Source organism: Manis pentadactyla, chromosome 4, assembly GCF_030020395.1.
Source record: "Manis pentadactyla isolate mManPen7 chromosome 4, mManPen7.hap1, whole genome shotgun sequence".
Taxonomy (NCBI): domain Eukaryota; kingdom Metazoa; phylum Chordata; class Mammalia; order Pholidota; family Manidae; genus Manis; species Manis pentadactyla.
In genome coordinates, this window is record NC_080022.1 from 109,770,290 (window position 1) to 109,794,057 (window position 23,768).

At 45.5% G+C, this 23,768-nt stretch overlaps 1 protein-coding gene across 5 annotated transcripts; it reads right to left on the reverse strand.

The window, feature by feature from the left end:
* Positions 1-1,757: 1,757 nt before the first annotated feature.
* On the reverse strand, positions 1,758-21,269 carry ANKRD35 (ankyrin repeat domain 35). 5 transcript variants are annotated; one of them, XM_057500649.1, is made up of 15 exons: positions 21,209-21,269; positions 20,765-20,890; positions 11,603-11,733; positions 10,749-10,876; positions 10,348-10,412; positions 9,443-9,500; positions 9,177-9,247; positions 8,772-8,878; positions 7,977-8,161; positions 7,311-7,348; positions 5,122-7,146; positions 3,459-3,548; positions 3,161-3,226; positions 2,492-2,581; positions 1,758-1,959 (listed from the first exon to the last, which is right to left on the reverse strand). In XM_057500649.1, exons 2-14 carry the CDS (start codon positions 20,801-20,803, stop codon positions 2,519-2,521), a joined length of 3,066 nt encoding a protein of 1,021 aa, XP_057356632.1. In that variant the 5' UTR covers positions 20,804-20,890; positions 21,209-21,269; the 3' UTR covers positions 1,758-1,959; positions 2,492-2,518. The 5 variants fall into 5 exon arrangements, with proteins under 5 accessions (XP_057356632.1, XP_057356633.1, XP_057356634.1 ...); XM_057500650.1 differs by lacking the exon at positions 21,209-21,269 and having other exon boundaries at positions 11,599-11,733; positions 20,765-21,098; XM_057500651.1 differs by lacking the exon at positions 21,209-21,269 and having other exon boundaries at positions 10,749-10,837; positions 11,599-11,733; positions 20,765-21,097.
* Positions 21,270-23,768: the final 2,499 nt, after the last annotated feature.

Below are 23,768 nucleotides of genomic sequence, written 5' to 3' on the forward strand. Positions count from 1 at the left end.
TTCCACTTTTATGGCTAATATTCCATTGTGTATATGTACCTCATCTTCTTTACCTTTTATCTATCAGTGGGTATTTGAGTTGCTTCCTTATCTTGGCTATTGTAAATAATCCTGCCATGAACATAAATGGGCATATATCTTGTCGAATTTGATTTTGTTTTCTTTGGGTAAATTCCCAGAAGTAGAATTGCTGGGTCATATGTATTTCTAATTTTAGTTTTTTGAGGAACCTCCATATTGCTTTCCATAGTGTACGGTCCAATTTACATTCCCACGAACAGTGTAGGAGGGTGCCCTTTTTTCTACATCCTCACCAACACTTGTTATTTCTTATCTTTTGGATAATAACCATTCTGACTGGTGTGAGGTGATACCTCACTGTAGTTTTGATTTGCATTTTTCTGATGATTAATGATGTTGAGCATCATTTCATGTGTCTATTGGCAATCTGTATGTCTTCAGGAAAATGTCTATTCAGGTCTTTTGCTCATTTTTTAAAATTGGGTTATTTTTTGGTGTGGAGTTGTATGAGTTTTTTACATACTTTGGATGTTAGCCCCTTATCAGATACAGCATTTGCAAATATATTCTCTTATACTGTAGGTTGCCTTTTTAGTTTGTTGAGGGTTTCCTTTGCTTTGCAGAAACTTTAGTTTAATGTATCCCCACTTGTTTATTTTTGCTGTTGTTTCCATTGCACATGGAGACATATCCACAAAAAAATTCCTCATATTGATGAACATGAGATTCTTGTCTGTTTTCTTCTAAGTCTTTATAGTTTCATGTCTCACATTTAGGTCTTTAATCCATTTTTTATTTACTTTTGTGTATGGTGTAAGATAGTGAGCTAGTTTCATTCTCTTATACCTATAGCCATCCAGTTTTCCCAACACCAATTATTGAAGACACTGTCTTTTTCACCACTATATATTCATGGCTCCTTTGTCATATATTAACCGGCCATATATGCATGGGTTTGTTTCTGGGCTCTTTATTCTGTTCCATTGACCTATGGGTCTGTTCCTGTGCCAGTACCATGCTGTTTTATCACTGTAATTTTGTAGTATACTTGAAATCAGCTTTGTTCTTTCTCTCAAGATTGCTTTGGCTATTCAGGATTTGCTGTGATTCCATATAAATTTTATATGAGGTTATTTTCTCTAGTTCATTGAAAAATGCCATTGGCATTTTGATAGAGATTACATTAAATCTGTAAATTGCTTTAGGCAGGATGGTCATTTTGACAATATTAATTCTTCCTATCCATAAGCATGGGATTTCCATTTATTTGTGTCTTCTTGATACAATATTTTAGGTTGTACATCTTGAAGTAAAGCTAGGCCTACCAATCTCTCCTCCTTTAAAAAAATCATGGATGCAGATAACCCAAGGCACAGAAAAAAAGGTTAGAGATGTACCAGTAAGAGACAGATTTGGGAAAGAGAAAGGAATAATGTCAATGCCCATTTTTGTGGAGGGGTTGTTTTTCAAACTGTGGGTCTTAACCCATTAGTGGATGTATTTTGACCAATATTTTTTCACTGGAATGTAACAGCAGAGATGGAGTAACATAGAAACAGTAAGGGTAAGTACTATTTCAGGTATGTACACACAGGATGTAAAATGTATTTCTTACTGTAGATCATTATCGAAGTTTGAAAGCTGCCAACTTCTGGGGCCATTTGTGATTAAAAAGGAATGAAAAAGATTCCTTCCCCAACTCCCCTTCAAAGACAAAAAGCAGTGTCACACAGCACCACACTGCCTCCTGCTTTATTTTCCATAGAGCTGCTTCCATTCACACCTCCTCTAGTCTTATTCGTGTTGATTCCAGGGTCCAGGTTCTCAGGTCTGGGTCCACAATGGCAGGTGCAACCCCACCTACACCATCCCTATTGGCCAACCTGCCACCCACCACAGCCTAATGGAGCCTCTCTCAACCAGGGATGTTCTTATTCACTGAAAGAAAAAATTCAAGGTTGAAATGCACACACTTCCTTATCCTCAGTCTCCTCCTACCCATGCCAAGATGCTAATGGGGATCCTCATCTCTCTGGACACCTGCATAGGGGTGGTGAGAAGAATAGGGGATGACTACTATGAATGAATGGCAAGGGGGTGAAAGAGAGATTCTGGAGTTTGTGGAGTCCCATCCCGGGAAACAACTTTGTATCACTATCCCACCATCATTCACCTTTCACTGGTATCTCATTACCCCAGACCTTAAAAGAGTCATTCAACTCTTTTCAGTCTCTACCCGACATCAACCGCCTTCAGTCCAGCTGCTCACTGATTCCCGAATCCCCCCAGTGATTCCCCATTTTGTGTCTTCTCAATTGACCTCATTTCATGCTCTATGCCCCGCAGAACCTCTCAATGTCAACCACCACATGGGAGCAAATGAAGACTCCAGTTCCTATCCTTAAGCCTCCTTTCCCAAGCCCTGTGTCCAAGCTCCTTCCCTAATCACCCTGTACCCATAACTCACAACGGAGACCTCATCGGGGCATGGGCTGCATCACTCCTCCTGCAGGCTGAGGATTTGCAGTAGGATATTATACACATCTTGTTCCATGTAGCCCTGAAGGTGGCAGGAGAGAAAAGAAGATGAACAGAAAATGGGGACAGACAGGTGAGGAAGAGGTTCTGGGTATAGTGGAATGCTGTTTACTATGTGCGCTCACTTACAGTATTTAACTACTCCATGGCTGTTTCCTAATCTTTACAAGGAACATAATGATGTTTACTTCTCAGGATTGCTGTGAGTATTTCAACTATGAATGTGAAACAAACAACCTGGTACACAGCAAGTGTTTGATTCTTTGTTGTTATTGTTATTCCTAATAATGGAACAAGCCATCTACCTCTTCTTCCTTGGTGAGGGATAATTTGGCTTAGGAGGAAACTGAGGAAGGGCATAAGGGACACATAAAGGCCTTACAGTGGATCAGGGAATTGAAAAGGAGAGGCAAATGCCTCTTCTCCTTTACATTTATGTGCAACTTTTCTAAATACACATAATGAGATCCAGAAGGCTGGCACTGGAACATCTAAAGTCCAGCTTTCCAAGAAATGACAATTATGTGCAAGTAAAAGAAGGGACCACACAAATGCAGTAACCTGTGCCCAGCTCTCTGTCTCTACCACCCCCAATGCTGACCTGAGCAGCATTCAGCAGATGATTTCTATAGGTAGAGATGATCTCTTCGTGGTTCTTCTGGGAATCCTAGGAGTGAGCATCAATGGGAGGTTATATACATACCCTCCACCCTCGGTCCATCACCCCAAGCATGAGGAACAATAAAATGGTCAGCTATGCCACGTAGGCTTCTTGACCCACCACTGGCCCAGCCTGGACCACTGCCCGGCCCGGCCTCTGTGATTCCCAGAATCCACATCACTTCCACTGCCCACCCTCTTCTCTAGAGGTGTCCACTTCCCCAAGGGCCAAAACATACCTGCAGCTGCAGGGCAAGGCAAGCATTTTCTCCCTGAACTGCTAGGACCTCCTCTGAAAGCTGCTCCAGCTTTTTCAACAATTCCTTGATCTGAGGTCAAAAGGAAAGAAAGGGAACCTATGAGGCCCAAGTCATTTCCCTCTCCAATACCATCCAGGGTCAAGATCAGTTCCTTTTATTGGGGACTTAATATGTGCCAAATACTTTTATACACATCATGTCATTTAATACTCAAAATAGCTCTTCCTCTATTCTGAGAACAATACTTCTCTGAAGGAAGTATTGTTATGCACATTTTGTAGGTAAGGAGACTGAGTTAAGCAATGTGTCAAAATCAAACAGCTAGTAAGTGATGAAATCTTTGAACCAAGATCTTTTTATGGTCTATACTCATAAATCTGTACTGGGTCCTGACCTACTTCTGGCTGCTGACCACTCAGGGAAATCGAGATGAGTTTTTGTGGTTTGTGAAGCTGAGGCACATATGTGGTTACTGATAGCCAGCAGTGATAGGAATAATAAAAATAGTTAACTTTTACTGAATATTTACCATTCGTCAAAATTTATTCTGCATATTTTGAATATAGTATTTTATTTAATGTAATACAACATGACAATTCTCTATAACCCTATATTTTATATAGGTTATAAAATCCCCATTGTATAGGTGATAAAACTGAGGCCTAGGCTTAGAGGCTTAGATAGCTCACCCTAGAGTTATATAAAACCAGTATGTTTTGAAACTGAAATTCAATTCCAGACAATCGCAGTGTGGAGTCCACTACCCTATTTTCTTTTGCCCATTTGCTTACTTTCATCTTCTCCTTCAACACCAACACAAAATTTCTCCTTTCCTTAATTAGCCCCACCCCACACTAATTCTTACTCGGTAAAGCATTCCTTCTATTTTTATGTATTCTATAATATGTAAAATATATACTTATAATTTGTGATCATTCTAAATTTGATTATGTACACAAATATTAAGTGAATTCATTCATTCCACAGTAGTCCTAGAACTACTAAATTAATTTGTAAATTGATTTTCAGAATATATAAACATGTCTCCTAGAAACACATAGACTTACACTCATTTTTGGAGTTAGAAAATTCAGGTCTCTAACACAGTGGTCCTCAAACGTTTTTTCTTTGCATTGACACCCTCTTGGCCAGTGGAAATCTTTTGTAGAACATACTCTGATTGAAGTGTGAGGTGAGATGAGGGACTATAGTTTAGTCTGATTTTCCTAACCCATCAGCCCGAGTCAACACCTCAAAACCCCAGCAAAAAGCACAGCAATCCACCATCCTATCAGACCTCTTTCCAGGCTAATACACGATTTAAGTCAAATGCTAATAAGCCATTGCCCTCCATTGGTGGTAGCCCTGACCACAATGCTTCTGAACCTGAGTCTCAAAATTTAAAACCTAAGTCCCCTTCCTTGTTCTATTTATACCTTACCTACCTCCAACCTCAAGTCTAAACACCCTCAGACCAGGAGAACATAGTGCGGTCCTTGCAAATGACTGGGGTTCTGTTCGGGGTATTAATACGACTAACCAAAGGTAGATCTAAGTTAGCAAACCTTACAGGGTAATCTCCCCTGATGCACCCCACCCCCACCCCACTCCCACGACTGTCTCACCTGCCTGGACTGCTCACCTTGGCCTCCTTGTCCCAGCAAGCCCCAGTGAGAAGCTCCACCTTCTCTTTCAGCAGTTCTGCTGTTTTCTCAAACTGCTCCGAACGCCCACGCATCTCGCTGGCCCGGCGCTCCTGCTCCGCAGCGCGTGCAGCCAGGTCCCCGCTCCTCCGGCGCTCCTCGGCCACCGCCTCCCGCAGCTGACCCATTTCCCGGCAAGCTGTGTTATACTTTTCCAGGAGAGCCTTTAGCTCCTGGCCCCATGCCTGGGCCTGGGCCACCAGTGAACCCCGAGTTTTCTCGTGCTGCCGCACGCTGGCGGCCTCCCGGGCCCTCAGTTCCACCACTTCTTCTGTGGCTTGGTAAAGCAGCTGCTTCAGCTTCTCGATTTCCTGGCTCTTCCCACCCATTGTGGCCTGAACGGCCCGCAGCTCTTCCTCCAGCTTCCCCAGGTCTTGCTCCAGGGCAGCCACTTCGGGGGATGCTGGGGCCTTTGAGTACCCGCCTGTCTCCCCTCGTGGAGCAGAAGAGCCCCTCAGCTGCTGGTTTTCCTCTTCTAGCCGAGCCAGCACTTGCTGGGCCTCCCGGTGCCAGCCCACCAGGGTGCTGATACAGGCCCGCAGCTCCTCCAGAGGCCTGGCCGCTGAGCTCCGTGCACTCCCGCAGCCCAGTAGGTCTGGGGGCAGGCAGTCCCACAGCCCGCGGAGGTCACTGGTCTGGGAGGCCAGGCGCTTTTGTAGCTTCTCCGTGGCCTCTTTCTCCATGGCCAGTTCATCTGTCAGCAGCCCCACACTCCGCCGCAACTGCTGTAGCTGGACCTGCGCTTCTGGCTTGGACACAGACTCCTGCTGCAGCCTCTGGCCCAGGGACTGCAGCTCTCCCTGCAGCCGCTGCCGCTCCCGCCCCAGCTCCCCCAACTCCTCCAGCAAATGACTGTTGCTCAGTCTCAGTGCGGACACCTCCTTCTCCAGCTGTCCCTTTGCCAGGCCTCCTCCTGGCATCTGTTCCCTTCCCGGAACTCCCTTCCCGGAACTTCCAGGCTCTCCCCTGGCCCCAGGAGCCCTTTTGTCCTTGCCTTCATCCTCTTTGGTGATGGTCCCTGGGCCTGCCTTTGGGCCTCCCTCCCTGGACTCCTGGACAGGGGCCTCAGGTTTCACCTGTAGTCCTGCCTTTGCCCGATCCAGCCTCACCAGCACCTGCTCCAACCTGGCCTCCATCTTCTCCCAGGCAGCTGCTGCAGCCTCAGCTCGAGGTGTCCCCAGAGCTCCCTCCAGGACTGGTCTTGACAAAACCCCACGGGCAGCATCCTTTTCTCGCCAAACTGCAGCCAGCTCCTCCCTCAGTTGTAGCAAGAGTTGGTTCATGGCCACTGGGGCCCCTGGCTCAGCCACTGTGCCTGTTGGTTCAGCTCCTGGGGCCTGGGGCCTCTCCTGGCCAACATACAGCTTGTCGGTTGGATCAGGGCTAAGGGCCTGCCCACCAATGGTAGTCAGTTGCTGTCCTGTGGTTTTCCCAATGGTCTGAGGCCTTTGGCTCTGGGGTGGCCCCTGTTCTTCTGGTTGGGACCTTCCATGGGCTTCATCCTGGCTCCCCCAAGGGCCTGGTTCCTCAGCCTTCTTATAAGCTAATACTAGATTTGGGGCTGCTGTGGCTGTTGCCTGCTGCTGATTCTTTAGCTCTCGTATGCATCCAGCCAGCAGGTCCAGGGGACAGCCCTGGTCCATGCCATCCCCTCCAGGCCAGAGACTAGAGCCCTGCCCTCCTGAAGCTCCAGGCTTTGGGGATACAAGGACCCCTAGCTCCTGCAACTGCTCTCGAATCTGGTTCTCCAGGCCCAAGTAGGCTGCAGCTTGAGCCTTATACTCTTCAGTCTTTCGCACCAGTTCCTCCTCCAATAGAGAAACTTTATTTTTCTCCTCTTCATACTTCCATCTCCACTCCTCTGAGACTGGGTCTTCATCTTCCTCTTCTTCCTGCTCCTCCTTAGGCTCTGCTTTCCATGGGCTCTTAGGTGGAAAACCCACCTGAGGCTCAGATGGAGAAGCCTGTGTAGAAAAAGGAAGTGAAGACAGGCCGCTAACCTAGTCCCAGGAAGGCCTTTCTTCTCTTACAGTGTCTTGATGCACCCAGAATCATTGCCTGGGAGATATCCCAGTGGGGTAGCCCGAGGTGGGTCAGTAGCAAAAGGGGGATGCTCTTAGGGTCTTACCTGGGATGCAAGATCTGGGTGTTGAACTAGCTCCTGACCTATACAAAAGGACATGGAGAAAATGAGAGAGGAGTCTGGCTCCGCATGCTTCTAGCCCACACTTTGTCTTCAGACTTTCTCTGAGAGGAGTGGTCCCTCAGTATAATAACCCTTACCACACATGGCTTCCTGGCACTGGGATCCACCTCTGTTCAATGGGTGCCTAACCTTAGCAACCTTGGTTCCCTGTCCCAGAGATGTGCCAGCTCATTCATTTTGTTCACTTGCTTATTTACTGGATACTGTTCTAGTTACTGTTTTAGGCACTAGAACCTCAATGATAAATAAAACAGAAATGGCCTGTCATCTGATGGGTTTACAGTCTAGCAAGGGAGAGAGAGATTGGCCAGCAAATTACACAAACAGGTGTACAATTATGACTCATAATTGCTAGTAATAGTACTAGCCAGAGTTGCCTTCAATAAGAGATAAGGCATTTTGTGACCGCGCCTTTGGGAATATGGGGCCATCTCATAGTAGCAGCAATAAATAAGTAAACTCTCAACTGAAGTAAAAATTACTCATCAGATGGATTATTTTCATGGGAACAAATGGGATTCTAAAAAGCTTCTTTAATTCTAAGGCTATCAAGGAGAATCTTGAAGTTACAAGGGAATTGGCTTTTACCTGCCTGTTGGCGCCGGTTCAGGGCCTGCCGCAGCAGCCGCCACAGGACCTTGTCTTGTGTGTGGAGAGCATAATGCAGAGCATCATGCCCCATGTTGTCCACTGCCCCCACATCCGCTCCATGGCTCAGGAGCAGTTCAGCCACCTCAGCACTGCCTTTCTCACAGGCTAGGATCAGAGCTGACCTATGGGTTAGGACAAATCCAAGCATCAGCTTTCTCCATGGAAAAACTAGGGGTCCTAGTTCCAGAAATTCCACCTACAGGGTCAGTTCTCACTCAGTGTTGTCAGGAGAACAGCAGACCAACACCAGCCAATGATAAAGCATTAAACCAGACCAGAACTTTTAAAAAGCCATTCATCAGAGCTGTAGCATCAGAAAGCAGGGGGCCAACTGGAAGGGCTCCATTTTCATCTGCTTTCTGTGTTGAGGCTCTGTATACATTCCTTATTGGATAAAGGGCTTCCATTGCTCAGAAGATAGTTCAAAAACCAGTAAATCAAACTAATGAGCCCAGAATTATTGATTCTAGTTCTGGAGTCATTTATGCTAGGAAGATGGTGGTGGCAGCAGCTGGATAGGAAAGTATAAGGAAAATTTTCTCAACTCTGCAAGAGGAAAACAGTGAAGCAGCAGGCAGAGCTCTTCTGAAGCACCACTTAGAAGGAAGGAGGTTCCCAAGAAAACAAAAACCAACTTGCCATCTTTCCCAACACACACACACTTTGCTCAGCAGCGCACTTTGCACAGTGCCCAGAGTCTGGATTCAGGGTGGGAAGGTGGGAAACACTCACTTGTCATCCTTGTCTGTGGCGGTTACTTGGGCGCCTCTCTGCAGTAGCTGTGAGCAGATAGTTGCGTGACCACCCAAAGATGCAATCATCAGAGGTGTACGTGCATCCTGCACAGATCGTGGGAAGGGGCTCAAGAGAAGGCAGGGGGAACCAGGAGGTTGACACATCCAACTCCCCTCTCCCAAAAAAAGCCCTGATCCTGAAGCTAAACACTGCTTCTCGGAGGCTTAGAGGCGCTCCAGAAGATAGGGCTTAACCTGTCTGTGGGGAAGAAGAGGAGGAGGAGCAGGGCGAGAAGAAAGAGGAGGTGGTACAACCTCTGCTCACAGAACTTGGCCAAGCAGCTCGGAGAGAGCAGCAGCCTCCCGCTGTGGGGCGCTGCCCAGCTGCTCAGGGGACACTCACATTATCCAGGACATCCAGGAAGGCTTCATGGTCACATAACAGGAGCACACTTGAGGCACAGCCAGAGGAGGCTGGGGGTGGGAGGGTTGAAGGATAATTGGGTTAAGGGGAAGCAGGAAGCACACCTAGTTAGACCAGGACCCAACATACCCTCTTACCATTTCAGCAGTCAGCCCTGGCCTGCCCTTCCCACCAAACACTATCCTCCTCTCCCGGCCCGCCCTGTGGCCCCTGCAGCCGTTTCCTACCAGTCCCCTGGCACACACCTGCCCAGTGCAGTGGACTCCGATTTTCTGCATCCACAGCATCTTCATTGGCGCCATGCTGCAGTCACAAAGGGAAGCAGAATGGAGCACGGCATTACTGTCCTCGAGCCATACCCCCTGCTGGCATACCCCATGCCACACACCAACTAACTTCCACAGCACTATGTGGAGGGAAGGAGGATCATGGCTCTGGCCAACTCCTAGGCAAGCCCAATGTGTTCCTTGCAGATGATAAGCAGCCATGAATTTCAGCCCTGGTTCTTAAACCTAGGGCCTAAGAAAAGTCAGATTATAAACCAATAAACATGTTAGGGAAAATGACACCTAAGTCCATGACTGGTACTTTAGGATCACAATTGGGAAAGCTGGAAAGGGCCAGGAAGAACAAAAGCATCCCTTTACCCAACAGCCATTTACCCAACGGCCTGTTGAATTGTGCCTTTTGTACTTTTGGAGGCTTATTTATAAATTGTCCATGTGTCATTTCACATGTATAATTCTTTTTGTGCTCCTCCGCTACAAACACCTCAAAAAGAGACAATAGGATTCTGGATTAATGTGAGTACTGCCGTCCTCCTTCCTCATGCCCAGCATCATGGCAGTTGCTCCCTGCAGGGGCTCTGCCTGTGTCAGAGCTCAACGTATGCATATTGATCAACTGGCAGTCAGTCCCTGGCAACTTTGCTTTATGACCTGCCCTTGAGGGTGGCATTAAGCATGGTGCCTGCACATAATAGATGTTAAATAAATGTTTGTGAATTAATGAATCGATGATCATCACCTTTCTTATTGGAGATGAGAGAGGTATATTTGGCCAAATATTGCTTGTAACTACAAGGCCAAATTAGGAGACTCTGGGTCCACTTCCTCCCTTCACCAGAGTAGCATCAAGGGGTTGCTCTCACCTGCAGTAGGACCTTGACACATTGTGGCTGGCAGGATATGGTGGCCAAGTGCAGGGCAGTGCTTCCTAGAAAGAGAGAAAGGGGAGAGGGAGATGGGTGGCCCCATGTATGCTGATGAGTCACAGGGAGGGAGGCAAGAGACACACAGATAATCAGGGAGATTAGAGAGAGGAGCTCCCAGCCACCCAGGGCCAGAAATTCCTGTTCCCCAAGTGCCTGGTACCTGTGGTACATGTGGGAGGGGAGGGGAGGTATGCCCAGCTTGCAGGGAGGGGAACCCCTGGAAGGATGCTAGCCATCATTTATGAGGAGAGAAGCAGGGGGCTTCAGGGGACAGAGGCCCCCACTGCTGCTGTAAAGGGAAAAGCAAGCAGCATGGTCCAGTGCTCAGTCTAACTCACCGTCCTCATTCTTGCTGTTGATATCAGCCCCATTTGCAAGCAGGATAGTCAGACATTCTGTCAGGCCTTTGGAGGCTGCCAGATGAAACCTGCCAGAATCAAGGCCAGGAGGCAGAAGGATGAAGGGACTAGGGGATGAGGAATGGGAGAATCTTAATAAGCACTGCCTGCTATGCTCCCTCACCCCAAAGCAAACCCAGAATCACAGAAGGGAGCTCTCCTAGCCTTACTTTCTGAGAAAGAGAAGGCAATATGGCCTACTGTCAAAGTCAGAGGGAGCTGGAAGCAAAGATAGAAACAGGAGCGGCAGGTCTCAAGCAATCTCAGACTGTTGCAGGGCTGTCCAGGGAACACGTAATTGCCTGTTGCTCTGAGCACAGGACCTTAGCAGACTGGAAGTGTCACAGGAAGAGCCAGCCAGAGCAGAGCAGGGGGCTGGACATTTGAAGACTGACTTGGGCAGACAAGGGATAATACCCCTCTTGTCCTAATCTGTCCTTCCAGCCATGTGACTCTCATGGCTTCCACTTCATTCATGATTTCTCACCCATACACACCCTCCTGCTTGTGCAAAGAAGAAATACTCTAGTATATGTATCAGTTTTTTGTTTGTTTAATAAGCTTTATGTCCTGTTTTTGTAAGTTTTGTTGATCTGAGTTGTGATGTGGATGAAGCCCAGGGACAAGATTTTCTTGCTTCACTTGACATGTAGTAAAGATTTATTTATATGCTGGCTAATTAAAACAAAAAGGGCTCTGAAGCTGTAAGCATTCCTTGGTCCTACCTCATATTGGGGTTTAGGGCTTTCAAAGGGAAACATATGCCAAGGGTGGGGTCAGGAGGACTTACTTACGGGGACTGGCCATTTGAGTCTAGCTTGGTGGGTCGGGCAGACTTCTTGGAGGCCAGGGCAGCCACGCGTCCCACATCCCCCCGCTGCACTGCCTCCAGTAGCTTCTGATCACGGCAGTTCCATCTCTCCACCTGGTCCAGAGCCACAAATTGTGGGGACATAGTGGGTACGGGTGGAATGGAGAAAGAAAAGAAGATACTTAGGGTACCAACCAAGGGAAAAGGGAACATTCCTGAGATACTCTCAATTTTCCACAAGTCACTCAGCCTTGGTCATTTAGTTCTTAGGTGGGCCAGTTAAATAGTCACCAACTCATGTGTGACCAAGAACCACTGCTGATTATTACCAGCTCTGAACCAAAAGATACTTGAACTACTGAACTAAACATCATTTTTGAGTACTGAATGCATAGTATTTCCAATGTCTTTTTTTTTTTACCATCAATATGATTATTGTTCTCAGAGCTGAGCAACCTTAGCCATGATTCTTTTCTTTTTTATTTTGGTATCATAAATGTACAACTACATGAGCAACATTATGGTTACTAGACTCCCCCTATTATCAAGTCCCCACCCATGCCCCATTACAGTCACTGTCCATCAGTGTAGTAAGATGCTATAGAATCACTACTTGTCTTCTCTGTGTTATACTGCCTTCCCTGTGCCCCTCCTGTACATTATGTGTGCTAATCGTACAGCCCCTTTTCCCCCCTTATCCCTCCCTTCCTACCTATCCTCCCCAGTCCCTTTCCCTTTGGTAACTGTTAGTCCATTCTTGGGTTCTGTGATTCTGCTGCTGTTTTGCTCCTTCAGTTTTGCTTTGTTCTTATACTCCACAGGTGAGTGAAATCATTTAGTACTTGTCTTTCTCCACCTGGCTTATTTCACTGAGCATAATACCCTCTAGCTCCATCCATGTTGTTGCAAATGGTAGGATTTGTTTTCTTCTTATGGCTGGATACTATTCCATTGTGTATATGTAACACATCTTCTTTATCCATTCATCTACCAAATGGACACTTAAGTTGCTTCCATTTTTTGTCTATTGTAAATAGTGCTGCGATAAACATAGGGGTGCGTATCTCTTTTTCAAACTGGGCTGCTGTATTCTTAGGGTAAATTCCTAGGAGTGGAATTCCTGGGTCAAATGGAATTCCTATTTTGAGCTTTTTGAGGAACCTCCATATTGCTTTCCACAATGCTTGAAATAATTTACATTCCCACCAGCAGTGTAGGAGGGTTCCCCTTTCGCCACATCCTCGCCAACATTTGTTGTTGTTTGTCTTTTGGAAGGTGGCCATCCTAACTGGTGTGAGGTGATATCTCATTGTGGTTTTAATTTGCATTTCTCTGATGATTAGCGATGTGGAGCATCTTTTCATGTGTCTGTTGGCCATCTGAATTTCTTCTTTGGAGAAGTGCCTGTTCAGATGCTCTGCCCACTCTTTTTTTTTTTTTATATCATTAATCTACAATTACACGAGCAACATTGTTTACTAGACTCCCCCCATAATCAAGTCCTCCCCCACATATCCCATTACAGTCACTGTCCATCAGCACAGTAAGATGCTGTAGAATCACTACTTGTCTTCTCTGTGTTGTACAGCCCTCCCTGTGCCCCCCGCCACATTATGTGTGCTAATAGTAATGCCTCTTTTTTTCCCCTTATCCGTCCCTTCCCACCCATCCTCCTCAGTCCCTTTCCCTTTGGTAACTGTCAGTCCATTCTTGGGTTCTGTGAGTCTGCTGCTGTTTTGTTCTGTCAGTTGTTTTTTCTTTGTTCTGATACTCTGCAGATGAGTGAAATCATTTGATACTTGTCTTTTTCTGCCTGGCTTATTTCACTGAGCATAATACCCTCTAGCTCCATCCATGTTGTTGCAAATGGTAGGATTTGTTTTCTTCTTATGGCTGAATAATATCCCATTGAGTATATGTACCACATCTTCTTTATCCATTCATCTACTGATGGACACTGAGATTGCTTCCATTTCTTGGCTATTGTAAATAATGCTGCGATAAACAGTAGGGTGCATGTGTCTTTTTCGAACTGGGCTGCTGCATTCTTAGGGTAAATTCGTAGGAGTGGAATCCCTGGATCAAATGGTATTTCTGTTTTGAATATTTTTTTTGGTATCATTAATCTGTAATTACATGAGCAACATTATGTTTACTAGATTCCCCCCTTCACCAGGTCCCCCACACATACCCCATTAGTCACTGTCCATCAGCATAGTGAGATGCTGTAAAATCATTACTTGTCTTTTCTGTGTTGCACAGGCCTCCTCATACCCTGCCCCCACATTATACATGCTAATCGTAAGGCTCCTTTTCTTCTTCCCCCCCTTATCCCTCCCTTCCCACCCATCCTCCCCAGTCCCTTTCCCTTTCGTAATTGTTAGTCCATTTTTGGGTTCTGTGATACTTCTGCTGTTTTGTTCCTTCAGTTTTCCCTATGTTCTTATACTCCACAGATGAGTGAAATCATTTGGTACTTGTCTTTCTCCACCTGGCTTATTTCACTGAACATAATACCCTCTAGCTCCATCCATGTTGTTGCAAAAGGTAGAATTTATTTTCTTCTTATGGCTGAATAATATTCCATTGTGTATATGTACCACATCTTATTTATCCATTCATCTACTGATGGACACTTAGGTTGCTTCCATTTCTTGGCTATTGTAAATAGTGCAGCGATAAACATAGGGGTGCATCTGTCTTTTTCAATCTGGGCTGCTGTATTCTTAGGGTAAATTCCTAGAAGTGGAATTCCTGGGTCAAATGGTAAGTCTATTTTGAGCATTTTTATGAACCTCCATACTGCTTTCCACAATGGTTGAAATAATTTACATTCCCACCAGCAGTGTAGGAGGGTTCCCCTTTCTCCACACCTCACCAACATTTGTTGTTGTTTGTCTTTTGGATGGTGGCAATCCTTACTGGTATGAGGTGATATCTCATTGTGGTTTTAATTTGCATTTCTCTGATGACTAGCAATGTGGAGCATCTTTTCATGTGTCTGCTGGCCATCTGAATTTTTTCTTTGGAGAACTGTCTGTTCAGCTCCTCTAACCATTTTTTAATTGGATTGTTCATTTTTTGTTTGTTGAAGTGCACAAGCTCTTTATATATTTTGGATGTCAACCCTTTATCAGATCTTTCATTTATGAATATATTCTCCCATACTGTAGGATACCTTTTTGTTCTATTGATGGTGTCCTTTGCTGTACAGAAGCTTTTCAGCTTGATATAGTTCCACTTGTTCATTTTTGCTTTCGTTTCCCTTGCCCAGAGGGATATGTTCATGAAGAAGTTGCTCATGTTTATGTCCAAGAGATTTTTGCCTGTTTTTTTCTAAGAGTTTTATGGTTTCATGACTTACATTCAGGTCTTTGATCCATTTCAAGTTTAGTTTTGTGTATGGGGTTAGACAGTGATCCAGTTTCATTCTCTTACATGTAGCTGTCCAGTTTTGCCAACACCAGCTATTGAAGAGGCTGTTTCCCCATTGTATATCCATGGCTCCTTTATCGTATATTAAGTGACCATATATGTTTGGGTTAATATCTGGACTCTCTATCCTGTTCCACTGGTCTGTGGGTCTTTTCTTGTGCCAGTACCAAATTGTCTTGATTACTGTGGCTTTGTACTAGAGTTTGAAGTTGGGAAGCGAGATCCCCCCTGCCGTATTCTTCCTCCTCAGGATTGCTTTGGCTATTCGGGGTCTTTTGTGGTTCCGAATTTTGTCAAATGCTTTTTCAGCATCTATGGAAATTATCATGTGGTTTTTGTCCTTCTTTTTGTTGATGTGCTGGATGATGTTGATGGATTTTCAAATGTTGTACCATCCTTGCATCCCTGGGATGAATCCCACTTGATCATTGTGTATGATCCTCTTGATGTATTTTTGAATTCAGTTTGATAATATTTTGTTGAGTATTTTTGCATCTATGTTCATCAGGGATATTGATCTGTAATTTTCTTTTTTTGTGGTGTCTTTGCCTGGTTTTGGTATTAGAGTGATGCTGGCTTCATAGAATGAGTTTAGGAGTATTCCCTCCTCTATTTATTGGAAAACTTTAAGGAGAATGGGTATTATGTCTTCTCTATATGTCTGATAAAATTCAACAGTGAATTCATCTGGTCCAGGAGTTTTGTTCTTGGGTAGTTTTTTGATTATTGATTAAATTTCATTGCTGGTCATTGGTCTTTTTAGATTTTCTGTTTCTTCCTTGGTCATTCTTGGAAGGTTGTATATTTCTAGAAAGTTGTCCATTTCTTCTAGGTTATCCAGTTTGTTGGCATATAGATTTTCATAATATTCTATAATAATTCTTTGTATTTCTGTGGTGTCCATAGTGATTTTTTCTTTCTCATTTCTGATTCTGTTTATGTGTGTAGATTTTCTTTTTCTCTTAATAAGTCTGGCTAGGGGTTTATCTATTTTGTTTATTTTCTCAAAGTACCAGCTCTTGAATTCATTAATTTTTTCTATTGTTTTATTCTTCTCAATTTTATTTATTTTTTCCCTGATCTTTATTGTGCCCCTCCTTCTGCTGATTTTGGGCTTCATTTGTTCTTCTTTTTCCAGATTCAATAATTGTGAATTTAGACTATTCTTTTGGGGTTGTTCTTCCTTCTTTAAAAATAGGTCTGGATTGCTATATACATCCCTCTTAAAACTGCCTTCGCTGTGTCCCACGGAAGTTGGGGTTTTGTGCCGTTGTTTTCATTTGTCTCCATATATTGCTTGATCTCTGTTTTAATTTGGTCATTGATCCATTGATTATTTAGGAGCATGTTGTTAAGCCTCCATGTGTTTGTGAGCCTTTTTGTTTTCTTTGTACAATTTATTTCTCGTTTTATATCTTTGTGATCTGAGAAGTTGGTTGGTACAATTTTAATCTTTTGGAATTTACTGAGGCTCTTTTTGTGGCCTAGTATGTGGTCTATTCTGGAAAATGTTCCATGTGCACTTGAGAGGAATGTGTATCCTGCTGCTTTTGGGTGTAGAGTTCTGTAGATGTCTGTTAGGTCCATCTGTTCTAGTGTGTTGTTCAGTGCCTCTGTGTCCTTACTTATTTTCTGTCTGGTGGATCTATCCTTTGGAGTGAGTGGTGTGTTGAATTCTCCTATAATGAATGCATTGCATTCTATTTCCTCCTTTAATTCTGTTAGTATTTGTTTCACATATGGAGGTGCTCCTGTGTTGGGTGCATAGATATTTATAATGGTTATATCCTCTTGTTGGACTGACCCCTTTATCATTTATGTAATGTCTTTCTTTATCTCTTGTTACTTTCTTCGTTTTGAAGTCTATTTTGTCTGATACAAGTACTGCAACACCTGCTTTTTTCTCCCTATTGTTTGCAGGAAATATATTTTTCTATCCCTTGACTTTTAGTCTGTGTATGTCTTTGGGTTTGAGGTGAGTCTTTCGTAGGCCTGTGACTCTTTTCCCTTTTGCTTTCTTGGTTCTTGCTGGAGCAAACTTAACCACACTGACCACCCTTGATTGGGTTCACATTGCCTCTTACCTCCCCATGCTGCTCTGCTTTTTATCCTCAGATATTTGAGAAATCAAGGCACTAGCTTCAGGTTACAGCCAGGAGTCCAAATAACTAGCTATACCACCTCTACCCATTGGCTTTGGCTCCCAAAACTGGGAGAAGAAACACAGAGTTTCTTTTTTCCATCTCACATCTATGCCCTTCAGCTAGTTACTTTTCCCCTTCCACAGCAACAACGCCCAAAAGACAAAGAAAAGTCTACAGTTAGGCTTGAGGAGGCAGCAGGGGGCAGCTCCCCTGCTCCTCTCCCTCTTCATCTTCCTGCCTGGGAACAGCTGTCACAGACAACAGCCACACCTGGGCATGCATTGTTCTATCATTCCAGCTTGACTTTGGCGGGCAGTGGCATAATTACAATAATTGAGGTATCACAGGGATTGAAAGAGAGAGCTCTGTAAAAACACCAAGGTCTGAAAGCACAGAAAAGCCTGGTTTGATCTAGAGAGGGGAAAGGAAAGGAAGAATTTGTGGTATGGTGCAAAGGGCCCTAGATGAATGTCTTGTCAACATGTCTGAGTTCAGGGCCTGGTTCAGCTACTTTCTCAGCTGTGGGACCTAGAGTAAGCCATTGAACACCTCTAACCTGTTTCTTCATCTACAGAATGTAGGAAATAATAACTACCTCATCATGTTGTATTAAGTGAGCTAATGTATATAAAATCTCTTTAAAATGCCATATAAGTGTCCAGCAAAACAGGAAGTAGGGGGGTGTTGATGGTGGCACATTGCATTTTATGAGTTGTAATCTGAAAAAGAAAGAGGCTATGAAAGGAGGTGGAAAAAAATAGGGTCTATGGAAGCCAAATGACTCATTTTCAAGTTCTGTTTACATAGGCAAGGCAAACAATTCAGAAAAAAACAGGAAAGATTTTAAATGCCCAAACCATAAAATTATCTAGGGTTGATGGATTCCAAGGTAATACACCTGCACAGCACTTGTAATTCCTCCTAGTCCTTTCAAGTACTTTTTCCATTAGCCTTGCAACATCCCTGGAAAGTAGTTAGGGCTGAAATTATTTTATCTATTTGACAGAAGAAGAAACTGAGGCACATTGAGGTTAGACAGCCACCTGAAGCCCAATTCTAGCACTCACCACCAGACCAGACTACTACAGAGCTATGGAGAAAAGTGGACTTATTTTCCAGTAAGTAGTCTAAGGCTAGGTTCTTAGACTAGGTTCTTTGCCTCCAAGGCAAAGCCACCCCCTTTTTGATGCTACTCCCTGCATGGAGGAGGGTCTCCAAACAGGTTAATTCTCAAAGGAAAAATGAGAATTAATGACTATTCCACATACTGACAGACTTTGAGTTGTAAGAACATATCATCTAATGTCTCTTAGGGGCCCAGTCGCCTTCAGAAAAAGCAGAGAGCTAGAACTATGCCTCTGCCACAGGACACTGCCATCAGCTGACCTCAAACTGAAGTTCTCTGTTTAAAATCCTGATTCTAATGCTTTCTATTCTTGTGAGTTTAGGTAGGTAACAACTTTTCTGAACCTGTTTCCTAATTATATAACACCATATAGAGCACCTCACACTATGTCTGTGGCATAGTAGGTGCACAATAATATTCCTATCCCCAACCTTCCTAGCCTCACTGGGCACATTTTGGATGTTCCTGGACTCAGAAGTCTCCATCCAGGGGAGTGGGAAGGTGGATCTTACTCATATCAGCTAATGCATAACATCCAGGTTATATAGATGGTAGGGTGCTTCTTGGCAATGTAGATACGTTTTTTTTCCCCAACTAGATAGTTCTAAATCTACCTGATTTACTTCCTATAATCGTGTTATTTTAATAATTTAGAATAGCTGGACATTCTTCATGGTCAAACCTCTGCAGAGCTAGGGTGAAGAAGGAGAGGGGGATACCTTCAAATTCCGACACTCAACCCGTTGCTCACCCCAGCATGCTGGGAAGCAGGCACTGACCAAGGATGGGAGAATCAGGGAAAATGAAATAGCTCCCCCACTTCTACGGAGCAGGCAGACTCCACAAACCTGAGAGGGAAGGGCAATGTGGAGGGAAGAGTCCATGTGAATAAGAAAATCATTATGAGTTAAGTCATAGTCTGGGTAGCTTCAGTTTCTGGTATCTACAGTAGTCATTCAGTAAATGCCTTTTGACTGGTTGATCAACATGTGGAAACTAAGTGGAGAAGCAACTGTAAGCGAGACAAGGACAGGCCTCAACAGAGTTCCTCCTCTTGCCTCATAGCTCATTTCCAAGCTTCCATGGCCTGCCCATGCAGAGTTAGCCGAGAATTCCTCTTGTTAGCTTATGAATGACACCACTGAGTCTGGTCAGGCTGAGCAACATTTCAAGCACTTGACTACTTCACTTCTAAAGGAGCCATAACCCCAGCGCCCACAGAAAATGTCACCCCAGATAGGGGGTCTTTCTGTAAGAGACCTTCAGAGAAGAAGCTATACCCTCCTAAGCTACCACCTTCTGTAATCTTTTCCCTTGTGTTTTGTTCTGAGAGAATATGGGGAATAGAATGACGTCTACTGGAAACTCTCAGAGTGAATCCACTCTATCCCCTTCTCCTCCCACCATCACCTTTCCCCAGCGCAAAGGGATTAGATAGTAAGAGCCTTACACAGCTGGGTGAGAGTTTAGAATGAAGATTAACTCTGGAGAGAAGCAGACAGAGGCTTTGACTGACCCAAGAACCAGTCCGTTGACCAGACACTGCAGTAAACCGGCCAGGATGGATTCTGCAGGCACCTTACGCAGTTCCCTGGGGAGTGGCCAGGCAACTCTGCTTCCTCTGGCAGTGCCTGGCAAGCTGGCCAGACTGCAAGATTAACCCACAGAGAGCAGGCAGAAGGAGGTCAGGGCAAAGGGGGCTGGGGAGTGGGATTGAACAGCCATTGGGCAGAGAGGGGCAGAGACTGAAAGGGAGAAAAGGAGAAGGCTGCTTTGTGGGAGCACCAGTTGGAAAGAAGTTTGTAGTGATGTATGAGAGACGGCGACAATGATGAGAGAATGGGAGTGGAAGTGGCATGGGGTGAGATGGGGCAGGGGCAGAGAAGGGCTATGGAGAGGGCTATGAAGAAGGGCTGGGGGAAGGACTGGGGCTGGAAGTACTTGTTCGGCTGAGAAGCAGCAAAAACAGTAGGGCCGTGCGAGAGGGCAGGGTTGTGAGGACAGAGCAAGGCTGGAAAATGGGGCCGTGGGGCAGAGCTTGGGCAAGAGAATGGCACTTGGGGCTGAACAGGTGCTGAGATAGTGCAAATGCTTGGGGGTTGTTCAGCACTAGGAGACAGGGCAGAAGTAGAGGACAGGGCCTCAGGATGGGGGAGAACTGCAGGAAAAGTCAGAAGTTGGGGGTGTAAATGCTAGGAGGACAATAAAGGGCCAAGGGAAAGAAACTCGGGGAGGGGAGAACTTCGGAGGGCAAGTCAGAGGCTTGGAGACAGGGTCTTGAGGAAGGGCAAGGCTGGCGGGCTGCACTGCGGGGCGGAAGAGCTGGAAAGACCGATAAAGAGATAAGCCGATGGTGCTTGGAGATGGAACTCGGGACTTCTATCGCCACAGGGCTTGGACCCCAGCCCCACGCCCATCCTCCCAGACATTTGACACCTACCGCCACCTGTGAGCTGGAGCAGGAGAAGATGCGCTTCATGGCCAGGGCCAGGGCCACGGGGGGGACGGGGACGCGCGGAGAGCTGGGCCACAGGTTCCCCAACCCGCGGGACTTGGCTGGCTGCGGCTGTTCAAGAGAGCTGTCAAAAGCAGAGCGGGACCCGCCCGGGACCCGTCCCGGGACCCGCCCCACTCAATCAGAGGCAAGAACCCGGAGTCTGGGCTTAAGACTCCGCCCCTGGCCCTGCCCCAGCCCGCCGCGGCGGAGGCAAAAAGGCTGCGGTCTTTGCGACCTGGCGGTATTCTCAAACCGAGCTGGTCCACAGCTGGGAATGGCTCAATCACAGAAGGAGCCCTGCGCTTCCGGCCCCGCCTCCCCCCACCACGCGCTAGGCCCTGGACTGCGGCCCTTTTCCCAACCCCGCCTCGGCCAGGCGTCTCTCACCCCCAGCCCGCGGTGAGCGCCGCAGCCCAGGCGGGCGGGTCCCGGCTCCTCCGGGTGTGCCCGGCCCTGAACCAGCTGTCGTGACGAAGCCTTATTATATCCAGCGACCTTTGGCCAGCTTAATTACCTCTGCTTCCTCCACCATTCCCCGTCCAAAAGCCAGGCACGAAAGAGGATTTGAAAAGAGCAGTAGAGAAATGGGAGGAGATTGTGGTGCTGAGCAGAGTGCGGGTTTTGCAGGACCCGCAACCTGGGGAACAAAACCTGAGGGAAAGGGGATCAGACTTTCTACCCTAACGTCCCTCTAAGTTAGGAAGGACAGAGGCGGAGGAGAGAAGTTTTATTTTCAGCAGTCCCCCTTCTCACACACACAAAAAACTAAAAACTGCCTTCACAATTTCCACTATCCTTATAATCCAGATTCTAAGCAATTCTTGCTTGAACAGTCAGTCGCAAGCCAACTGGTCTACCCATCTCTCTTTTTTTTTTTTTTTTTTTTTTTTCTCCTTCCTGCGGCCAAAGTGAGCCCACGCAAATGCCTATGAAAGTCTACTGGATAAAGTTCCAAGTGGTTTACCAGGCTCATCAGGAGCTGCACCCTGCCTTCTCCAGTCTTATCCCTCACCGCTTTCATACATAGCCCCCTGCTCAGGCTGTTCTAATCTACTACAATTCCCATCCCTGCTGGTGATTACTCCTCCCTGGAATGCCTCCTCTCATACTTGGTGGCCCCTCAAGCCAAATTTTTTTTTTTCTGTGAAGTTTTCCCTTAAAACCCTGCTTCCCCACCCCAAAAAAGTGTGCTTCTTAACGTTTGACACACTTCTATCTAATACTTATGTGTTGTATAGCAACCACCTACCTTCCGCTAGTGAATAATTTGCCATTTATTTACCTGTATCCCCTAGTAGACTGGGCTCTTTTAAATGGTAGGAGTTGTATTTTATACTATTCCCATTGCATGGCACATATTAGGCGCTTCATGTCTGCTAAGTGAGTGAATCAAAGATTGAAGGAAGGAATGAAGGAGCGACAAAGAGAAGAACACTCACACATTTGGGGAGAGCCTGTTGTTCCTAGAGTTGCTTCTCAAACTGGCTCTGCTCCGGAAGAGATAACAGGCTTATTGAAGAATAGGTTGGGGTTAAAGAAAGTCCTACTTTGGTGCTGAGGGATAAAGAGGAGAGGGATCTCTAGAAGGAGAAAAAAACTAAACGTGCTCTTTTAGTCCTAAGGATAAAGAATTAGGGGAACCGGCCCTCAAGAAAATCCATCTTCCTTTGGGGGTTTTGTTCCCCAGGTTGTTGTTCCTTCAGGTTTTGTTCCCCAAGTTGCAGGACCTGCAAAACCCACACTCTGCCCAGCACCACAATCTCCTCCTCGAAATAACTCACCAGCATGCTACAGAATGGTTCTCCCTGCCTAATAGGCCAGATAGGCCACCATTCTCAGGGGTAGGAAACAGAGGCAGAGACATAGTTTCTAGAAGGCCACTGCTTAAGTGCACATGTTCCTTGAGAATACTAAAACAATAGATTTGATTTCTATCATCAGAACCTTAAGTTAATTAGCTAATTATTGACTTAGTGGGCATGAGGGCTTATTTCAACTGGGATGAGGCAGAGGATAAGAATTAGGGGAGGAGTCAAGCACACAGAGAAATAAATCTCCAGGGTCTGTGAAGGGGTCGTGGGTCACAGGGCAGGAGCACCACCTGATACTTCAATACACTGTCTCACTTAATCCTCACAACACACAGTAGGGCAGATTATTTTACATCAGAATATTTTCAAGGATAGTTACCATTTATTGAGTACTTACTAAATGATTGCTTTACTTGAATTATCTCACTTAGTCCTCACAATCCTAGTGAATTTAAAGACAAGAAAGCCAAGTCAGAGAAGTTTAAATCTTTACAAGGTCAAACAGGTTTTAAGTGGTATAGCTTAGATTTAAACTCAAGTCAGTCTGCATTTTTTCATCACTATACTACACAGCCTTTTATTGTTAGCTGAGCCTTGGGGTAATTATGACTTCCCAAGGCCACAAGGCCAATGAATGGCAGACCTGGGATCTCAGTCTAGGCTTATGTGCTTCCCAAACCTACACATTTTATACTCTATGATCACTTAAGTAGGTTTAGTATTGCAGGAGTCTAGAGCACATCTCCAGTGAGAGAGTCACAGAAAACACCTCAAATACTTCATAACCTTGCCATTCAGGGGCTCAACTGTATAAGGTCTCAGGTGAACCAATGACCCACCTCTCACCATTCCTGAGCAGTCAATAACCCAGGGAACTCAAACAGAGCCAAAAGTCATTTGATACTAACTTTGTTTTGACCATCTGACATACTGTCCACCCTGCGGGGAAACAGAGACAATGCTCTCTGCACAAGGCCAGAGACATGCCAAAAAATAAACATTGTGGCCAGGTCTGGAGGGCAGGTTCTGTGGTTGCTATCAACTGCTCAAACCAGGTCTCCTCTCTTCTCAGCTCTAAATAGGTGCTAATTCTTCAGAGGGCTATCAGAGCTGTACTTTGGAGACCAATAACTATT

Coding starts and splice junctions, on each gene's coding strand:
- ANKRD35 (XM_057500649.1), bottom strand. CDS start 20,803: ATGAAGCGCATCTTCTCCTGCTCCAGCTCACAGGTGGCG. Junction 11,734..20,764: donor GCTCCAGCTCACAGGTGGCG/GTAGGTGTCAAA, acceptor GCTCTGGACCAG/GTGGAGAGATGGAACTGCCG. Junction 9,501..10,347: donor GTGTCAAGGTCCTACTGCAG/GTGAGAGCAACC, acceptor TTGTGACTGCAG/CATGGCGCCAATGAAGATGC.